Raw genomic sequence first — 20906 nt, 5'->3', positions numbered from 1 at the left:
TTCAGAACCCCCGAGACTGGACAGCAGAGGCAGAGCCTGGGGAAGGAAGCGAGTTTGGGAGGAGCAGTTTAGATCAATGTTGGGAGGTGAGATTCATTCTGAGAGGGGTGGGGGGTGGGGGGAAGGGCGGTGAGATCCGGGGCGGTGGGCAGGAGATGGGGGCGGGGCTCTCTAAGGCCGAGGTGGGGGAGGGGGCGTGTCTCCCCCCCCCACCAAGACCTCCCGGACTGGAGAAATGGGAGCTGCCCCCTCGCGAAAGAGACCCCAGCTCTGTTAGTTCGCGAGTTGAGGCGTGGTGGCAAGGAGGGCGCCTACCGAACCGCCCAGGCTCCGGATTCCGCTCGCTGAGCGACGTGCGGCTTCGCGCCCAGGTAGGGTTGGGGGTGGAGCGGCCGGGGTTGTCCCCGGCTCGGAAAGACGTCTCTGGGCACTGACCCCCCGGACCCCATTCGGGCTACCTGAGTCGAGATGCTGAGGAGATGGAAATCTCTGTCCTCCTCCCCCGGCGGGCGCTCCCTAGTGAGGGGGCCGGGGAAGTGAGGGCGTCCCCTTCCCTCTCCCGGGCAGGGGCGGGGGCAGAGCCTAGCTCACTGCTTCCCCCCGCCCCGGGGCTGGAGGGGAAGGGGAGGAACAGGGACCCCCCCCCCCAGGGGAGGGGCTCCGGGCCAACGCCGCGGGGCGTCTCCCTGGCAGTCCCTCCCCCCGCCCCCCGCCCGCCCCTCCGGCCGCCTCTGCCGCCGCGCGCCGCAGCAGCGCCGCCTTCCCTGCGCAGTCGGTGTCTCCGCGTCGCTGGGTGAGTGGGGGCCGCTCCGGCCGGGGCTGGGTGATGCGGGGAGGGGGCAGCTCGGAGGGAGGGGGCCCCGTCCAGCCTCTCCAACCCCGCCGCTCTCGCGCCTCCCGGGGAGCCTCCTTCCGAGGGCGCTGGGGAGAAGGGGGCTCCCCAGGGGAAGAGCGCGGCGCTCTCCAGGGTCCTGACCCCCGAGTGGCCAGCGGGGAGGAGTGGCGTTCCGGCCGCCTCGGAGCGCCCCCTCCAGGAGGGGCCCCGCTCCCGGCGCTCTGAAGCGTGGGCTCAGGGCGAGAGCTGGGGAGAGGTTTGGAGAAGGTCCCCAGGGCGAGTTTCTCAGGTCGAGCTGGGGGGCCTCCCACTCGGGGGACTAGGGGTCTTTGCGGAGACAACAGAACCTTCTACCACCCTCGTTTCCAAGTCTTCCGATTTGGAGGGGCAGTTCTGAGGGTGGCAGGGAGGAGGGGGCCACTGGAAGATCTCTCCTGCCCAGCACATCTCTCTGCCCCCGCCCCGATGACCCAGTTCCTTGGACCTTGAGGAGGGGACTAAGGGACACACTTCTCCGCCCCAGCCCCACGCATTTCCTCAGTCCCCTCCCACACACTTGTTCATTGGGTCCTCAGTCTGGGGCAGAAAAGGCTGCTTTAGAATGGAGGGTCACCAACTTGCAAAAACATGCATGTGACACTGCTGAGGACACACACAAGTCCACTAAATGGCCACTCAGGCATATCCCCCTCATACTGTGATGGGTGCGTACCTAGTCACATGCACATATATTGACTGAAACACACGGGAGTCAAATGCCATGCACAAACCCGAGACATATGTGCGTACATGAACCCAAGCACTCACACACATGTTCATCCACATGTGCACAGAGCTATGTGCAAATGCACACCCAAGGAACATCCTCACCCTGTCTCACTCACAGCCCAAGGCTGGGGGGAGGGATTCACTTGCATACACCCCTACACTCCTGCCTGGAACTGCCTGGCTGTCTCCTCTCCATTGCCTTCCCCTCAGCCCTCCGCGCCTTAACCTCCTTTACTGAGGGGATCTTTCTGGACTATGTGAAAGGTAAGTATTGGAGAAAGGTTGGCTGGCCAGGGCTCTCACTGGAAAAGAGGCCCCTGTTATGTCTGAGAAGGGCTGCAGCTCCCTCTCCTGGGACCTGCAAGCACCCCTGGGAAAAGAAAGATGGCAAGGCTGCCTGAGGGTCCCACGTGCAGCTGGCCATGTGAGAGGTGTCAGCATGGGAGTTGGCTTGTGATGGCATTTGTGAGACATGTGGGGTCGTGGGCTGGTGTCTTGATGCACAGGGTATGGGAGCTGTTCGTGAGTGGTGCCGTGTGTCAGTACATGTGAGTTGTGGAGCAGCGGGAATGTTGTGTGGAGGCATGGTGACCCATGGTGGTATGTGAGTGGCCTGGGAGCCAGTGTATGGATTTGGTGAGCTATGTAGCATTAATATGTGTCAATGTGTATTCATTTGTATATTGTGTGCATGAGTCTTGTGGCATCTGGGTACACATAAATCATTTTTATTTGACACTTATGTAGCACATATATGTGTAGGCATCATTCTAAGTGCTTCACATGTATTAACTAATTTAATCCCCACAATAATGAGGTAGGTACCCTCATTTTACAGATGAGGCAGAGAGAGTATAAGGAACTCATCTAAGGTCACCTAGCTGGCAAGAGGCAGACCTGAGATTCAAACCCAGGTGGTCTGGCTCTGGAGCCTAGGTTAACATCTATCTTACGCTGGCCTTTGTCAGGCACACATGTGTGGGGGAGAGAACAGGTCAGTGTCTGGGCTGCAGGTGTATTTTGTAATGAGCAGGCATATGCAAGGCAAAGAAGGAGCAGGAGGGAAGAGGGAAGAGGACCAGAAGGCCTTTTTGCACCTCCCTGGGCAACTCTGGGAGGCAGCCCTGTCACTCCACGGCTTTGCGACCTGCAACAGGTCACCTCACTTCCTTGAGCCTGCCTTCTCCTCTGTAAAGCGGGGCTAACTCCTGGACTTCACTTTGTGAGTGTGGAATGATATTCACTTGTGAAAGCCCAGTGGCCGGCACTGAGAAGGCTCTCCAGTAAATGTGAGCCCCCTTCCCTTCCTCCGTCTCCTGGTCTGTTCCCTGGGAAACTGTAAGGTCCTGGGAAATGGTGTGGAGCATGTCACGGGCAGGATGCCGGGGTATGGGCTGTTGACTTTGGGCCAGCTGCTCTCTTTCATTGGGTCAAATGAGAGACTGGAGAGCCTGGTGTCCGGGGGGCCTTCCTGGAGTGGCGTCAAGGGGCCAAGAGGGCCTGACCATTTCCTCTCTACCCCTTGACCCCCTCGGGAATCCAGGTGGGACTTGGCTCGGTGGCCATGGGCAAGCAGAACAGCAAGCTGCGGCCAGAGATGCTGCAGGACCTGCGGGAGAACACGGAGTTCTCGGAGTTGGAGCTGCAGGAGTGGTACAAGGGCTTCCTCAAGGACTGCCCCACGGGCATCCTCAACGTGGACGAGTTCAAGAAGATCTACGCCAACTTCTTCCCCTATGGTGACGCCTCCAAGTTTGCCGAGCACGTCTTCCGCACCTTTGACACCAACAGCGATGGCACCATTGACTTCCGGGAGTTCATCATCGCGCTGAGCGTGACCTCGCGTGGCCGCCTGGAGCAGAAGCTCATGTGGGCCTTCAGCATGTATGACCTGGATGGTAACGGCTACATCAGCCGCGAGGAGATGCTCGAGATTGTGCAGGTGGGCCCCTGGACCCCTCAGAATGCCAGATGCAGGGCCCAGCAGTTGGCACCCCCCATTCCCTTTCATCCTCTCGAGAGCCCTTGTGGGTAGGTAGTGGCGGGTGCTACTTTTGTGACCCATTTAAAAAACTATTAGGAACTGGTTTCCAATTTAAAGAAAAGTTGAGAAAACTCTCATATATCCTTTACCCATATTCACCAATTAACTTTTGCCATATTTGCTTTATCGTGACGGGCATCATGCGAGCGTGTGTGCAATGCTTCGCTGTTGTTCTGAACATGACCCTCTACCCCTGAATACATCAGGATATATTTCCTAAGAACAGGAACATACTCTTACATGACCCATAATATAATTATCAAAGTCAGGACATTTAATGTAGAAACTATTTTCTAATGTAGATAAATGCTATTACCTAACTTACAGACCATATTCCAGTTTTGTCAACTGTCTCGAAATGTTCCGTATGGCACTTTTTCCCCAGGTTGAGGATCACACATTGCATTTCATTGTTGTGTCTCTTTAGAGTCCTGTAATCTGTAATAATTCCTCAGTCTTTGTCTTTCAAAACTTGACATTTCTTCAGAGTACAGGCCAGTTATGTTTCATTGATCCTCATTACTCAGGAGAAAATGAATGCTCAGGTAAAGACATTGGCCCAAAGCCACACAGACTGTAAGTGGACTACCTTGGGTCCACCATCCACTTTCCATGAGGACACCCAGCCACCTTTCAACTGACTGAGGGCCCACTAAAAACCTAGTACTAAGTGATATGTTTATATCCGTGAGCCAGTGCATCCTTACAATAACCCCGTGAGGCTCAGAGAGGTGAAGTGACTTGCTCAAGGTCACACAGCATGTATGTGGTGGAGTCAAGTTAAGCTGGCCACCACTCAGAGTTGCCCCTAGAAAGGGATCTGGCTTCTAGTTCTGGAATTGGCTTCAACTCTTAGATTTCCCATTTGTAAAATGGGGATGGTGATACTGACCTCACAGGGAGACTTAAGGACCTGATATAAATGCTCTTTCTTAGTACAAGTTTAAGTGTAGCATATATTAGCTCAATCTTCCAGAGTGCCTATCCCCCTGGCCCAGCATTGAAGTCCATCAGGGCTCTGGTTCTAGTCTATCTATCCAGTTCCTAGTTCACTTTTTGCCTGAGCCTGTGTTTCTTCACCCATATAGCGAGGGTGTTAGCTCCCTACAGCACCAGGTTATTGCAGGTATAAAGTGGGACAGGGGCTCTAGCAGGAGAGAAGAGAGTCCTCCATATGATTGTTACTTGGCAAATGTTAGATGCTGTCGGTTGCTATTCTCTCCTCTGCACATTCTCTGCTCTAGCCAGAGTGGCCTTTTCAACATCCTTAGGATATGCCCTGAGTAATCCCACTGCACAGCTTTGCACAAGCTCTTGCTCTTTCCTTTTGCCTCTCTGAATCCTTTCCCTCTGGTTCCTCGGCTCTGCTGCTTCCCCTTCCATTGCATCCAGCCCCTACTGGATTCTTGCTTTGGCTTCTCTTTTGCTAAGCATCAGGGTATGCTCTCTTGAGCTAGACTAGCATGGGCTGCTTGGGGATGCGCTGCCCTCCCTGTGTCTATCGCTAGGGATAAAGCCTTAATGTTTGTGACCCCCATGGACCAGGCATGAACTCTCTAGCTGACGGACAGTGGGAAGTTCTGGGGGTCCTGGTGGAAGGGCTGGGGCAATCAGGGTGATGGAAAACAGCAACAGCTCAGCGATTGAACATACCAACCAATATGAGAGATGTTCACGTTTTACCACTTCGTGTGGTTGCACTGCACTATACTGGTAAATCTCAGCCCTGTTGGGGGCGCCAAACCCAAGACATCAGTCATGCCCAGCTTCATTCCTTCGGCCCCCTCAGGACCCCTGCCTGGCTGACCTCTGCTACGTAGGCCCTGATTTCCTTTACGGCAGCCGGGCAGCCCGAGATGGCCGGTGCAGACAGAGCTCTGCAAATCCCAGTGGCTGATTAATTACAAGTTGGCTCCAATGAAACAGTAAGTGCACAACAATTCCAGACAATTAATTAGGAGACCCAGGAGAGGGCTGTCACGAGGGGAGCAGTCACCTGGCCATCCTTCTCAGGACCCAACCCTGTGGACACACCACAAGGGAAAACGCTGCGTCTTGGCCTCTTGGGGCTCCCACTCTGGTGGGAGAGAAGAAGTCTGCAGCCCACATTGACTAGCTAAATGTGGCATCTGGAGTCTAGGGGACTGAAAGGCAGGGAAGGCCTGAGGATGTGGTGGATGAGTAATGATTATATTATGAGCTGCTGTTTGCTGACCACTTACTCCAGCCAGCTACTATTCTAACTACAACAGTGTCTCATTCAATCGTCTGGACAATCCTAATGAGGGAGAAATGAGGAAACAGGTTCACAGAGGTTAAGGACTTGTCCAAGGCTACACATAAGGATTTGTCTAAGGCTTCCACATTAGTGGAACCAGGATGCCCCTCCAAGTCCATCTTACTTCAAAATCCCTGCTGGTCATCGCTACCCACAAGCATCTATCCCACAACTCTGAAGGAGTGGATTCTAATTCAGTCTCTGCCGTCAATTCCCTTTCTAAGCCTCCATTTCTTATCTGGAAAATGAGGATCATGATACCTGCTTTTCAGGGCCGTTGTGAGGTTAAGAAATAATGCATGTAAAGTACCTGGCACACGGCAGGAGCCTGATAAGTGGTAGCTAGTACTATTATTCCAGGAAGAGGCCGTATATTCTGGGAAACCTGAAAGGCATGGAGGGGTTGGTTGTGGCAGGGTCACTCACCAGGGGAGGCCTGATGATGGAGAGGTCAGCAGGGACCAAACGAGAAGTACCTTGAGTGACCAGGGCTGAATGGTTTGGACTTGGTACAGAGGGCAGTGGGAGGCACCAAAGGCTTTTAAGCCGTGGAGTCCCTGCCAGATGTCAGGCACTGTGCTAAGTTCTGAGGATATGGGTACTAGCTAGATATCCATGATCTTTAGCTGTATGCTGGAAACTAGGTGCAATCCTACAAAATTGCTTTCAGAGAGGTGTCCCCAAAGGAAGAGCCCGGGAGGCTCTGGGCCAGCATATGGACCTTGACCCAGGCAGGATCAGAGAAGGCCTCCCTAAGAAAGCGCTATGTAAGTGGAGTCCCAAAGAAGAGTGGGAGGCAGCAGAAGGAGCGTGGGGCAGCATCCAGAAGGAGCTGGGTGCACGGTGGGCCTGGAGGGAAGCCTGTGTGTGATAGGAGCGAGGCGGCGGCCCACTGGGCTGGGGACGTGGCGGTGGAGATCTGTGTTTGGAAAGCTTTCAGAGGCAGCGTGGGGGACAGATGCGAGGGAAAGAGGCCGGAAGAGACCAGTACGGAGGCCGGATCTGGATCTGAGGCAAGGGAAGTTTATGGGATGGGAGAAGGGAGGCTTCTTGGCAGAGGTGTCAGTTGCAAAGAGCTGGAACGTTGGGGGGGGATCCGTCTGGTCCTTGAGTTCTGGGGCGCCAGGACCCAGTCTATCCCACAGGCCAAGCCCTACGTGCTCTGCCTACATTTAGCACAAATATCCTCCTTCGTGTTGCCTCCAGAGATCCTGCACGTGGCAGCTGCAGTTCTGGGCACAACTGAGCGCATGCTGTCCCCGCCTCTGGCAGATGCTCATTTGCGTTTATTTGCATAATGCCCCCGCCCTCTCTGGGCCCTGCGGCCTCGAGCCCTACAGCCCTTAGTGCGGCTCTGCGCCCCCTGCCGGCCACACAGGCGCCGCAGCCCAATGTCACCTCCCTCGTCCAGCGCCCCCTGTAGGCGGCCGAGCGCGGGCTGCCCAGGGCCCCGAAGTTTCAGAAAAGCAGCTCTAAGCCGGTACTCATCCTGGAGCCCGCAGCGCCCCGCACCAGCTCCTAAGCCCGATGTTCTAGCCCCTTCGCTATCTGGGTCCCGATATCCTCCAACCTCTCTCCTGGCCCACTGCACTCAGCCACCCCCAAATTCTCGGCGCCCACTCAGCTTCCTGCTGCAGGTCCTTTGTACGTGCAGATTGCTCTGCCAGCAATGCCTTTCCCACCTGGCGCTCCAAGGGAACTTGGTCAGGGCCCGCTCCAATAGCCCCCTCTTCTGGGAAGCCTCTCCAGGCACTCCTTCCTAAACTAACCCCCCTTCCCGTTCCCCCACGCCTCCGTGACCATCTCTCCACCTCACCCAAGCGGGGGCAGCAATCTTCTGCGTGTGTGGAGGCCGTTTTGGATGCTGGGGGTAGGGGGCTCGGGCAGGCTCCTCTCACTCCCTGCCTCCCCCTCCCGCCCCTCAGGCCATTTACAAGATGGTTTCCTCCGTGATGAAGATGCCGGAGGACGAGTCGACCCCAGAAAAGAGGACCGAGAAAATCTTCCGCCAAATGGACACAAACAACGACGGTGAGGGGGCAGGGATGGGGCGGGGCGGGTGCCACTCCCCCTTCCTCTCCCGCGGCTCTGCTCGGCCTCCTCTCGCTGCGCGGCCGCCTTCTCCAGCATCACTGCTCCCCTCGCCCCGCAGGCAAGCTGTCCCTGGAGGAGTTCATCCGCGGGGCCAAAAGCGACCCGTCCATCGTGCGTCTGCTGCAGTGCGACCCCAGCAGCGCCTCCCAGTTCTGAACGACAGGACCCAGGTTCCCCCTCCTCCCTGCCTTCACTGGCCCTCTCCCGGCTTCCTTTCCTTGTGTCTATCCAGGCTGGGGGTCAGGCTGGTCGCACCCCCCGCCCCCTGCCCACACCCCCCGCCCCCAGGGCCTGCACTCTGGGGTCTATGGAGAAGGCAACCCTACAGCAAGCAAGCGGTTAGCACCCTCAGTCCAAAAGGCAATATCTCCCTTAGGCAATGATTGAGACGCAGGCTCTGGCTGGGTCTGCCCTCCCTTACCCAGAGGGAACTTCAGCCATTCTCCCCCGCCCCCACCCGCACCCCGACTCACACGCAGCCTCGAGCTCCTCCCCCAACCACCGGGCAAGCTCCCCCACCCCCCCCTCCCTTGTAGCTCTCAGCCTGGGTGGAGGGCGGAATCATGCCCAGGTGAGGAGGCTGTCTTCATTTGGATAGGAGGAAGGATTCCGGAGGTGTGGGGGTTTGAGGAAAAAGCTTCCTTGAGTCGTCCTTTCCTGCAGGAGGGCCTCGACCCTTCCTGCTTCACAGCTCTTGTTGGCCTGGAGGCCACGATGCAAAAGGAACCCCCCCCCCCCCCCGCCCCCGCCCGCAGTTCCAGGCTCCCAGCTGTGGGTCCCATGAACCCCCACCTGCCTTTCAGCACTCGGATGAACACAGACCCACCGATCCCTCTGTATATTTTTTCCTCTCTCAGAAAGACACACACACAGGCCCACGATGGGCAGACACATCCAGAGCCCCAACCACAGCATCCTGTGTGGGAAAGAAGCACAGGGCCCCCGGCCGAGTCCCCTCCCCTGCTGCATGCATCCATGTGGAGCATCTCTGTTCTTTTTAATAACTTCAGAATAAAGTCTCATTTCAGTGCAGTGGGCTGGGTAGCTGAGGGAAGGGGTTGAAAGCCCCACCCGGGCCCCTGAGTGACCAGTGAAACCTCTCCGGTCTGTTCCAGGAATCCTGACCTGGTCACAATGCAGACTTGGTTGCAGGGGGCCCCAGTGGTCACGGGGCCTGGACGGGCCACCAGCTCTCAGAGGGTCAGCGGCTCAGAGCTGGTGCAGCTCAGCAGGTCATGGCCCTCCACGGGCTCTGGGCTCTCCTGCATCTGCAGAGACACAAGAGGCTGCCAGGGACTGGGTCTGCTCCTATAGGACACCCAGGGGAGGGGATGAGGGGAGGGCTGGGAGGATCTCTGGGGCAAAAGAACCTCACTACCCCCTCCCGTGCAAGAGCCAGACCATACCCTTGGAGTGCCCCCAGATTGAACCCAGATACTCCTCCCTCTCCCTCAAGACTCATCCTGGGCCTTGGGGGAGCCAGGTTTCAGCTGTGTGACTTAGCTGGGAGATCTGACCTCTCTAAGCCTCCGAGCTTCTCCCTTTCATCCTGGAGGAAAAACTACTGCCCCAGTTCTCAAGGCAGGGGCCCCATGCAGAGGGTAGGGGCAGACCAGCCTGGGCTTCCCAGCAAGGGCTCCCAGGAAATATGGGGAGTCGAGGCTGATGGAGGGGGTGGCGGGCCTTACCATGTGGTGGCTGCTTTTCCCCCACCAGGGCCTCAGTTCCAGCAGCTGGTGGGCGAGCTGGGCACAGCGCACAGCAAACACGCTCTCTGCCACGCAGAACACTAGTGAGATGCCCCAGAGGCACAGGCTGGAGCTCTGTGGGGGGGCACAAGGGGCAGGATGCAGGGTGGGTCTCCAAGAACCCTTCCCACCTCTGATGAGCCCCTGGGTGTCACCACCCATCCCCCCACTCCTCCAGCCCTGCCCTGCCCCCTCCTGCAATCCCAGGCCTGAGCACTCACGTAAATGCGCGTGGGGTCGAAGGGACAGTCAGGCACCAGTACCAGCAGTCCGGGGCTTCCAAAAGTGCAGGCAGCCAGCAGCGCCCGGCCTTGGGTGGCAAAAGTCACGGCGATGGAGGCCAAGAGGCCCAGGGCACAGGTCAGAGAAAGAAGGGCACAGGCCATGCTCGAACTAAACACTGTCCAGCGCTGGATGGGGGAGGCCACCGGTCAACGGATGTCAGGCTTGGTCCCATGGGGTCAGCGTCACTCCCTCCGGGCAAGCTAGGCCCTTTGGGGTGGCTGCTGCCCCCACCCGACCCCTACAGCCCCTCCCAGGAGGAGCCACATACCAGGGGGATGCTGGGGAGGTAGCGTGACAACACGATGGCTGCAACGCCTGAGGTGATGACCTGTGGGGAAGGAGAGCAGGCAGGTGTCAGGGGCAGCTCCGGGTAAAGATTCCACCGAGGCCAACTCTAGCCCTCCAAGCCCCCGGCCCCTCATCTCCGCTCAGCTTTGGCCTCACTACCTCCATCTGCACAGAGGCACTGCCTCCTCACGGTCCAGCCCCGAAGAGATGTTTCTAATATCCGGTAACTCCCTGCCTACAACCTTCCGTGACTCCCCACTGCCTATAGATGTTTAACTCAAACAGGGACCTGTGTAGCCCAGGGCCACAGGGCCCTGTCACAGGCTATACATGACATATCTCTCTGGAGTGGAAAAGATTTGGGGATAAACTAAGTAAACTCAACTGGCAAGGAACTAAGCACAAAATTGTTATTTTAACAAGTCAGAACACTTCATGGAGGAGAATTCAATGGGCTGAGCCCATGGGAGGCAGGTGGTCTGATGGCCACCCAGCAATGGCTTTACTTCACTGAACAGCCCCAAGAAAGTGCCCCAAGCTCTCTGGGCTAAGCCCCAGTCTGCAGGATGAGCTCACAGAAAGGACACTAGCTTTGGCGTCAGACACAAACGGTTTCAGATCCAGCCTGGCTTCTTTGTATCGACAGGAGGTTGGGTGAATCCTCAGTGTTGGTTTCCCCTCTGGAAAGCGGGGGTAACAGACGCCCCCTGTTGCCAGATGCAGTTGAGGATTAACGGAGGAAATGAGGGCAAAGCTGAAGGGATCCAGCCCAGAGCCCATCCCCGGTGGATCTCCTAACCCTGAGCTCACTGCTCTCCCGGAGTTCCTTACAAGGCTGGTGAGAGGAACACTGGGGTCACTGGGGAACCCCAGGGGTCACTCCAGGGGACACTACACACATCTGCACAGCCCGGCCCGTCCCACTGACTGAGGCTTCTCCCGCTTGCTGGGGCATGCGATCTCCATTCACCTAAGTCTTGACGCCAGCGGGCTGTTCGAGCCTCACTTTGTAGAGGAGAGACTAGGCTTAGAGAGAGGAAGAAGTCCCTCAGCCGGGAGGTGGCAGAGATGGAACTCAAGGCTTTGATGGATGGATGTTGCCCAAAAGGTGCAGCCACCTCTGCTAACAGGTGGGAAAGAGCTCTGTGGCCTTCAGAATGCCAGGCCCCTTCATTCGTGGATTCCTCAAACAGGTACTGACACCTAGTCATAGCCACGGCCACCATTAATTGAGCACCTACCATAGATCGTGCCTAATGCTAAGTTCCTGCCAAATTTGTTTTTTCGGTGTCCCCAGAATAGATCTTAGCCATTCCCACCTCCACACCTTTGCATCTGCCATTCTCTCTGTCTCTGGAATGTCATCCCAGCTTCCTCTCCTACTTGCTGGCCCCAGCGTGCCTCCTATGTGGGCTATGGTAATTGCAGCCTATCTTTGAACTCCTACTCATCCGTCAATATCCAGCTCAGGGGCCTCCAGCTCTGTGAACACTCCTGGACCCTCCCAAGCTCAGCTGATGCTCCTTCCTTTTGTCCAGCACTGCCTTGGTTACTTCCTTATCATCATAATAATCCCAGTTCGCAAGCGTGAGCACTAACCATGCGCCAGATACCATGACACGCACTTTACGTGGATCTCATTACGTGGATCACTTTACGTGATCTCATTCATACTCACGGGGACCCTCTCAGGTGGACAATGCTACCATCCCCATGTAATAGACAAGGCAGCTGAGGCAGGGAGAGGTTGAGAGACCAGAGGCTTGGCGCTCTCTCCTTGCCCACCCCAAGCCCCCTCCAGCTCCCTCTCGCCAGTCACCCTCCCCGCCTGGCCATACCACGATGGCGGACGTGACAGAGAGGATGTTGACCACGCAGTACTGCAGAGCCACGGCATCGCGTGGGGCAACCACGTAGCGCAGCACGGTGCCGTGCAGAAGAGCAGCTGCAATGAAGCTCACATGGCCCAGCACTACCAGCACCAGCCCTGTCTTCATCAGCACCTTCCGGAAGTCCCCCACACTCAGGCCACCTGTGGGGGACAGCCAGGTCAGGGCCATGGTGCGGCTCAGCCTCTGGCAGAGGAGAAGACTGAGGCCCTGGCAGGATTAGTGGACACTGGGTGCTAAGTCTGTTTCCGGAAGGCTTGGGGTCAGTGACTTGTCTTCTCTGAGCCTCAGTTTCCTCATTTGGAAAAGGGGTTCACAACACCTTCGTGAGAGTCTTTGGGGCTCTAAGGCTGGAAAAGCACACAGGTGGTACTTAATAAAGGGCAGGAGTTCTTGTCAGTGCTCAAGGTTACGCGTGACAGGGCCACAACTTGAACCCAGGTCTCTAGCTCTAGGTCCATGATCTTTCCACGAAGCTCCCCATTCACTGATTTATTCATTCAGGAGTTTGTTACTCAAATGCTCAGAGTGCCTGCTCTGTGCCAGGCCCTAAGGTACCACGGTGAGTTTGACAGTCACTGTCTAGGCCCCAAAGAGCCCCTAGTGCACTGGGCAGGGATCAGATCCTGCTCGGGATTCAGTTTGGTGTGTAGAGCCTGGCACATAGTAGTCAACTCACAATTGCTGAACTGACTTGGGGCAAGAAACTCAAGCCTCTGAGGACCCATCTCCTCATCTTTAGAATGGGAAGAGGGGTGCCTGGCTGGCTCAGTCCAAAGAGCATATGACTCTTAACCTTGGGGTCTTGAGTTTGAGCCCCACGTTGGGTGTAGAGATTACCTAAATAAATAATTAATTTTTAAAAATAATGAAATGGGAAGAATAACCCTTGTCTCCCAGTGGAGGAGGGTCCCAGGAGGAGACAGATGGGAAGGTAGGTGGGGCATACCCTGGGGGTGCTGGGAGAAGCAAGCTCTTGGTGCAGGGAGACTGGACAGGGACAGGGCAAGTGGGGGAGACTGGGACCAAAAGAACATCAGAGACTCCTCTGCAGATTCTGAGTGGCCAAGTGGCTACGCAGCCCCTGTCTGCACACCTCACAGGGAGGGATCTCTCCTCCTTGGGCAGCTCAGGCTGTTCCATATCTGCTCTTTGGAATGTCCCCTATGGGTCCTGGCTTGGCCACAGAGGACACACACTGTGCCTCCTGGCCCTGTCAGCCCCCTCATTCCAGCCAGCTCTGGGAAACTGGCCAGGCCTCTAAACTAAGTTCTAGGAAGTCCCTTCCTACACCTCAGTCTCCTCATCTGTGACAGAAAGGGTTGGATCCTATTTCATATATGGGAGCCCTGTAGCTAAAAGAAATGAAAGAAAGAAGGAGAGAGAGAGAGAGAGAGAGAGAGAGAGAGAAAGGGACAGGGAGGGAGGGAGGAAGGATGGGAGGCAGGACGAGAGAGAAAGGAAGGACGAGAGAAAGGGAGGGAGGAAGGAAGGAAGGAAAAGAAAGGAAAGAAAGAAAGAGGAAGGTAAGAAGGAGGAAAAAGAAAGACGGAAGAAAGAAAAGAAAAAGAAAGAAAGAAAGAAAGAAAGAAAGAAAGAAAGAAAGAAAGAAAGAAAGAAAAAGAAAAGAAGGAAGGAAGGAAGGAAGGAAGGAAGGAAAGAAGGAAGGAAGGAAGGAAGAGGGAGGGAGGGAGGGAGGAAGGAATCAGTAGGGTGGATATTCTTGGGGGCCCTGTGCCAAGAAGCAGTCCCTGGGAGCAGCAGGGTAGGGCCACTGTCATAGCCCTTCTGTGTGACCTTGTGGTATATAAACTCGGGAGGGGCCAGCGCAGCTGGTCGCTGAGACACTTGGGGCCCTGCAGGACCCTCTGGAGCAGGACTGGGTCTCAGAGCAGAGGGCAGGTGATGGCTGGATGGGACCTTGGAACTGGGATGGCCTCATGAAGATTAACTGCTAGTCAAACAGGAAGCTTTGTCCCAAGGGCCTGACCCACCTCGCCCCATCCACCCACCTGCCTGGCAGCCCAGACACCACCTGGCTCAGGGTTGGGCTTACGAACAACAACCTCCTAGGACCAAGACTTGGTCAAACTGGAGGGACAGGGCCAGTGTGGGGCTGTGCCTGGAGCCCTGGACAGAGTGTCAGGGCAGTCCTGACCTCTCCTAAGTGATCATTCTTAGAGCACTTAGCAATGGGTTGGCACTTCACTCTCAGGAGCCAACTTCATTCCCACAGCAGTCCTGGGAGGTGGTGCTACCACCCCCATTTTACAGATGAGGAAACTGAGGTTCATGAGGTCTCTTGGCCAGAAAGTGGGGAGTCCCCGGGTCTGTCTGATGCCCAAGAGCAGCATCACTGTGCCCAAGGAGCGAGGGGAGGAGACATACCAGTCCCGCTCTGTCTGGATCCTGTTGGAGGAGTGGAAGGTTGGAGGTGGGAGGCTTTTGCGAGGCTGAGGAGGCGAAAAGGCAGGGAGCCTCTGGCTCAGGGCTCGCCGGGCCCTGGGTCTCCCTCCCTCTGCTCTCCTTCTGGGCCAAGCGCGCGCTGCTCTCTCCAGCGACTCTCCTCCCGCCTGGGGGTTCCCTCCTCCGCCGGAAAGGAAAGTGGGGACGGAGGGCGGAGGCGCTACCCCACCTCGAGAGGATACCAGCAGCCCTCCTCCCTCCACCGCATTGCTGGGGAAACTGAGGCCGAGAGCGGAAAGTGACCCTCAGAGAAGGCGGCGGGGGCCTCGCGGGCCGTCCCGCCGCGGCTCACCCAGGCGCAGACACATCTCGGCTCCCGCGCGGGCTCTCCGCGGCCGCTTCAGCGGGGCTCCGGGTGCCGCGGCCGGCCGCGGGGCCCCGCTCCCATCCCGGTCCGCAGCCTGGGCGCCCGCCCGCGCCGCGTCTGGGTCCCGGGCTCGCCGGCGCCCGGCCGGCCTCCCTTCCCGTCACCCCCCGGGCGGCCCAGCCCCGGGCGGGCCCTGGCGGCTCGTTTGCATCCCGGGCCGGTCCGACCGGCTGGGCAGCCCTTCCCCGCCCGCCCGCCCCGCTGAGTCACGGCGCTGGCCCCACCCACCCGCCTGCCCGCCTGCCTCGGCGATCCCAGCCCTCCCCAGTGGTCCCATTGCACAGATGGCCACTGAGGCTCCGAGGCGCAGCCGTCGTCCAGATGGGGGCCGTACGCGTGTTGGCTGTGGCTGCCGTGACCTGGTGGGCGCCTGGTCGGGCAGCCCCAGGGTGAAGGTTGGGAATCTACTTCTTTCTAGAAGATGGGTGGTGCAGGAGCACTACGTGGGAGACCAGAGTCTGTTTCCTGACTTACTGTAGGACCTCAGGCAAATCACTTTCCCTCTCTGGGCCTTAGTTTTACTGGGCAAAGAATGGGCTCTGTCCTGGGAGTCTTTGGTCCTCCAGGCTGAGCAAGGCACTTTATTCCCCTGTCTTGGAGGTCTCTGTTCTCTCATTGGAAAATCAGGGATAATAAATCCTCTACGCGGGTGATGAGACAGAATGAGATACAAAAATGAGATAAGAAAACACTTTGAAAATTCTCTAGAGTACCTTCAAAGACAGAGTGTAGACCCAGCGGGATCACGCAGTAGGAGCTTCACATATCCTGGCTACTGGTTACTGAGCCTCCTTAAAGTGCCAGGATGGACCCCTGCCCTCCTGTGTTTTGTCCTCAGCATCTGGAAATGGACTTGCCCAAGAGCACCCAGCTGGACGTGGTAGAGTTAGTGGGAACCCAGATTCCCACTCGGGTCTCCATGCCCACGTTTCTCATCGTGGCCGAGCTGGGGCTGCCTCCCAGGGCTTTCTCAGCCTTCAGAGCAGGCCTCTGGGAAGCACTTACGTGGCATCTGGGCAGTGGCACTTCATCGTCCGCACCCCCCACTGCACTGGTCAGTGGCCTTAAGCGCAGGAGCTGGCTTGGTACTTCCGACACCAGATGTCCACTGAATGTGTGCCTTTCTGCACGCCTGTTACTGGTGGCCGCTGTGTGCCCTGTGTGTCTGACACCTGGGTCAACACGCAGAGCCTCTGGAGTCTGGAGGACGTTAACACCAAAGGAGGGAGTGGAGCCGTCTGAAACTGGGTCCGGGAAGCCCCTGGGGGTCTCGGCAGGCTGCCCTGATAATCCCTCAGCAGACATGCTTCCCAGTTATCTGCTGTCTGATGGGGGAGCGGTGCACGGCAGGGACCGAGTGGGGAGAAAGACTAGCAACGTGGAAGGCAAGTTGGGGGGGGAGGAGGTGGGGGGGACAGTTCATGAAGCCACTGGGCTGATGCTCCCCCAGGCTGGCATTTGAATTTTTATGTCCATGGAGACAACCTTTCAGTAGGGCAGTTGGGCAGGAGTTATCCACATTGTAAATGGTCAGACACTTGTACCTGTGACCCAGCAATTCAATTTCAAGGTCTTTACCTTACGCACCAAAAAGTGCAAAGATATGTGGGCGTCGTTATGGACAAGCTGTTCCTAATAGCAAGCGGTAACACCAAAGTGATAACCAAGAGAGGTGTGGCTCCCACGGAGAGGGAGGGAAGGATTTTTGCTTTTTGTTTTACACATGGCTATATTGTAGAAGTCTCACAACGAGCATTTATTCAGGTCTTGCTTTCGTTACAAAGACAGAAAAAAAAGGACCCCTTGTCACCGCCACCCTATCCCACTCCACCAACAACTTTCTGATGACAAAAGGCCACCTACCTCCCAGGGGCCGCCCTGGAGGGCACATGTGGTCACGTGTGTGAGTGCATGTGGCTTCTCCATCAGTGTCAGATGGTTTCCCCGACACAGCCCATCTGGGCCTTCTTGGAATTAGGCTGGGGGCCTGGACCTCTTAAATGCCTCTGCTTTCAGACGCATAGATGAGGATTCTCTCTTTTTATTCTTGGAATAATACGGAGTTAAAGATTATTATCCTGTTTTAAAGATGAGAAATTTGAGGCCCAGGCAGGTGAAAGGCTTTTCAAACATCACACAGCATGGGGGCGCCTGGGTGGCTCAGTTGGTTAAGCATCCCACTTCAACTCGGCCCAGGTCACGAACTCACGGTTCTCAGTGATCTCAATGATCTCATCGTTCGTGGGTTCTCAGGTCATGATCTCATCGTTCGTGAGTTCGAGGCCCATGTTGGGCTCTGTGCTGACAGCTCAGAGCCTGGAGCCTGCTTTGGATTCTGTGTCTCCTGCTCTCTCTGCCCCTCCCCCGCTTGTGCTCTGTCTCTCTAAAAATAAATAAGCATTAAAAAAAAAAAAGATCACACAGCATGTATCAGTGGTATGGGGCTGAGACCTGTGTATTTGTAAAGGCTGCTCCTGAGTGAAGGAGGGGACTGTGGGGATGGGGAAAAGGGGAAGGGGAGCCCTAGCCTCCAGGGATGGGCCTGGCACCCTCCCAGGAGGGTAAACTGCCTGTCTGTTTCTTCCCAGATAATTTCCCAGCCATGGCCCAGCCTTAGCTCCCTGGCTATTTCCATTTTTCTTCCTTATTGCCAAGTGGTCAAAGTCCAAGCCACCCAGTGTCCCTTGCCTCTTCCCCACCCTTCTGCACACTGGCCTGGGCTTCCGGGAAGAAATCTAGGCAAAGCTCTAGTCCCTTACCCTCTACCAACACACTGTGACACGCTGGCAGCTTACTGCCATTCACTGGACCTCAGTTTCCCCATCTGTCAAATGGGGATAATGATTACTTTCTCTGCCTCCTAGATCTCTATGGTATAAATAACTTGAGAGACATGAGAGTGGGTAGAAACCTGGCCAGAGAAATGCAAGCAGTAATCCCCCTTTTCCTGGAACATTTAACAACCAGGCATGGCCCAGTGCACTTCACCTGAAGGCTGGGTCTTCCCAGGGCATGGCCTCCGGGCTGGGCTGCTCAGCTGAAGAGAGGGTTCAGTCCTCTTTGATTATTCAAACACTTCCTCCATGTAAATAAAACAATCATGCACAAACCCTACCATATTCTGGGGTGTCTAGGTGGCTCAGTCTGCTGAGCGACCGACCCTTGATTTCGGCTCAGGTCAGGGTTGTGGGGTCGAGCCCTGCATGGAGCCCCTTGTAGGGCTCCACGCTGAGCATGGAGCCTGCTTAGGATGTCTCCCTCCCTCCGCCCCTCTTTTCTGCTTGCGCATGCTGTCTCTCTCTAATATAAGAATAAATAAAAATTAAAAAAAAAACAACAAACCCTGGGGCGCCTGGGTAGTGCAGTTGGTTAAGCGTCCAACTCTTGATCTCAGCTTAGATCATGATCTCACAGTTTGTGAGTTTGAGCCCCGTATTGGGCTCTGTGCTGATGGTGCGGAGCCTGCTTGGGATTCTTTTCTTCTCTCTGCCCCTCCCTGCTTGTTTTCTCTCTCTGTCTCTGTGTGTGTGTGTGTGTCTCTCTGTCTCTCAAAATAAATAAATAAACTTAAAAAAATTAAGCCCCCCCACCATATTCTATTTTAGGAGTGTATATACATATGCATAAAACAAAAAAACAAAAAACAAAAGATCATGCTTGTCTGAGAGGAGAAGGTACTTAAAGGGGACCTTGGGATGTTTACAATTACAAATTCTAGACGCTGTGAAAGGGGATGTTTGTCATTTGTATTTTTTTCCTATCTTTTACTTTTCTAAAAACATTTCAGGGGCGCCCGGGTGGCTCAGTCGGTTAAGTGTTTGACTTCAGCTCAGGTCATGATCTCATAGTTTGTGGGTTCGAGCCCCACATCAGGCTCTGTGCTGACAGCTCGGAGCATGGAGCCTACTTCAGATTCTGTCTCCCTCCCTCTCTCTTTCCACCCCCCCCCCCCACTTGCACTCTGTCTCTGTCTCTGTCAAAAATAAATAAACATTAAAAAAATTAAAAAATTTTCATTGTAGGAAACTTGGAGGAAATAACAGGAAAGTATAAAGAAGAAATCAGAGCTACCCATAATCCTCCCTGCCCTCACGGACAACCCCACTCACACTTTGGAGGGTCTTTTCCCGTGTACATTATCATTTTCTCCCTTTCTGAATCTCCTTCCCTCTGGCTCTACTTTGCCACCCTTCTCATCACCCTGATCTGTTGCCCTCCCTGTCACCCCCCCCCCCCCCATCCATCAAGGACTTCAGAATTTCTGTCAGGCAGTCTGTCCTAATGTCCTGTCGATCCATGCAGATAACCCTCCAATACCCTTCCTTGATCTCCTTGGTGACCTTCGTCATGACCCTGCCATCCTCTCTGGGGCCACACCTTGGATGTTCCCCTCTGGAACCCCAGCCTCAAGGGTTCCCACAAGGCCCCCTCCTGCAGAATGCCTGTCTTCCGACTCCTAGTGCCTCATCCCCTGACTTCACAGAGGCCACTGGCCCATTCTGTTTCCTTCTGTTCAGTCAGCCTCTCCTGGCCGCTGGCCCAGCAAGCCTACACCACAAGGCTGAGCGTCTGAAGGCCAGCACAGTGATCCAGGTGAGGAATGCAAAGTAGAGGACTTGAGCTTGAGGAGGAGAGGGGGATTTGAGCCGTGTGATTGGTGTGCACCATTCCAAACCCTCTCACCTCCTCTCTCCTCCTCCCAGGCGTTCCTCCAGCTCCACACATGGACCCCACTCCATCCCTCATCCTTCCTGCCCCCCACCCCCAATCCTCCCTGTCAGCCTGTAAACACGCCCTTGTCTCTTGGATCCTAAGATGACACCCCCACCCCTTGACTCCCTTTGCATTTCTAGCTACTTCTTTTTCACTCCTTTTTCCCTTCCCCTCCAAACTTCTGGAGTGAATCGTCCTTCTGTGCTGCCCATCTTCTCAACTACTGCTCCCTCCCCATCCGCAGCAAGGTGCTTCAGCCCTCTGCCGGAAGAGCCCTGTCTGGGTCACCAGGGACTTCTAACTTGGCTGGATCCAATGGAAGCATTTCCGCAAGGCTGGTTAGTCACCCCCCCCCCCCCCCCTGCACTCACAGAGCACACTCCTTGTTCCTGGTTGTTCCTTCTCGGTCTCCTTTGTGGACTTTTTTTTTACACTTATTTTATTTAATTCCAGTATAGTTAACATACAGTGTTATGTTCGTTTCGGATGCACAATATCATGATTCAGCAATTCTATACATTACTCAGTGTTCATCAAGGTAAGTGTACTCTTTTTTTTTTTTTTAATTTTTTTTTTTAACATTTATTTATTTTTGAGACAGAGAGAGACAGAGCATGAACAGGGGAGGAGCAGACAGAGAGGGAGACACAGAATCTGAAACAGGCTCCAGGCTCTGAGCTGTCAGCACAGAGCCCGACGCGGGGCTCGAACTCACGGACCGTGAGATCATGACCTGAGCCGAAGTCAGACGCTTAACCGACCAAGCCACCCAGGCGCCCCAAGGTAAGTGTACTCTTAATCCCTTCACCTATTTCACTCAGCCTCCCCCACTCACTCCCCTCTGGCAGCCACCAGTTTGTTCTCGAAGGTTAAGAGTCTGTGTTTTGGTCTGTCTCTTTCTTCCTTTGTTGCTTTGTTTTGTTTCTTCTCCAGTGACATCATCTCTGACTGGCTTATTTCGCTTAGCGTTGTACTCTCTAGCTCCATCCATGCTGTTGCAAATGGTTCTTTGTGGACCTTTTGTGATCCGCTCTACCTTTAGATATTGGTAATCCTTTTTGTATCTTTTCTGCTTCCTTTATTGTTCCCGTTGGTTGGCTCCTATTGTCTCATGGCTCTCCTTTTATATGA

At 55.5% G+C, this 20906-nt stretch overlaps 2 protein-coding genes across 2 annotated transcripts; one reads left to right on the top strand and one right to left on the bottom strand.

Annotated features, from left to right (window-relative positions):
* Positions 1-687: 687 nt before the first annotated feature.
* HPCA (hippocalcin) lies at positions 688-9051 on the top strand. Its single transcript, XM_053897955.1, has 4 exons — positions 688-793; positions 3147-3545; positions 7851-7956; positions 8078-9051. Exons 2-4 carry the CDS (start codon positions 3168-3170, stop codon positions 8173-8175), a joined length of 582 nt encoding a protein of 193 aa, XP_053753930.1. The 5' UTR covers positions 688-793; positions 3147-3167; the 3' UTR covers positions 8176-9051.
* TMEM54 (transmembrane protein 54) lies at positions 9002-15197 on the bottom strand. Its single transcript, XM_019429926.2, has 6 exons — positions 14988-15197; positions 12179-12372; positions 10321-10380; positions 9989-10177; positions 9708-9842; positions 9002-9287 (listed from the first exon to the last, which is right to left on the bottom strand). The coding sequence occupies exons 1-6, from the start codon at positions 15001-15003 to the stop codon at positions 9213-9215; spliced, it is 669 nt and encodes a 222-aa protein (XP_019285471.1). The 5' UTR covers positions 15004-15197; the 3' UTR covers positions 9002-9212.
* Positions 15198-20906: the final 5709 nt, after the last annotated feature.

The sequence above is a fragment of the Panthera pardus genome, unplaced genomic scaffold, assembly GCF_024362965.1.
Source record: "Panthera pardus isolate Hobbes unplaced genomic scaffold, ASM2436296v1 HiC_scaffold_11, whole genome shotgun sequence".
In the NCBI taxonomy this organism is placed as follows: Eukaryota; Metazoa; Chordata; class Mammalia; order Carnivora; family Felidae; genus Panthera; species Panthera pardus.
The sequence above is the reverse complement of the archived record's forward strand: the minus strand, read 5'-3'. Positions and strand labels throughout refer to the sequence as shown.

Bases quoted from the DNA above. Each gene is read 5' to 3' on its own strand.
- HPCA (XM_053897955.1), top strand. From the start codon at position 3,168: ATGGGCAAGCAGAACAGCAAGCTGCGGCCAGAGATGCTGCAGGACCTG. The intron at 3,546-7,850 runs GTGGGCCCCTGG...CCCGCCCCTCAG, and splicing joins AGATGCTCGAGATTGTGCAG to GCCATTTACAAGATGGTTTC. The intron at 7,957-8,077 runs GTGAGGGGGCAG...CTCGCCCCGCAG, and splicing joins AATGGACACAAACAACGACG to GCAAGCTGTCCCTGGAGGAG.
- TMEM54 (XM_019429926.2), bottom strand. The intron at 10,381-12,178 runs GTATGGCCAGGC...CCTTCCCCACAG, and splicing joins CTGTCACGTCCGCCATCGTG to GTCATCACCTCAGGCGTTGC. The intron at 10,178-10,320 runs GTATGTGGCTCC...TCCCCCATCCAG, and splicing joins ACCTCCCCAGCATCCCCCTG to CGCTGGACAGTGTTTAGTTC.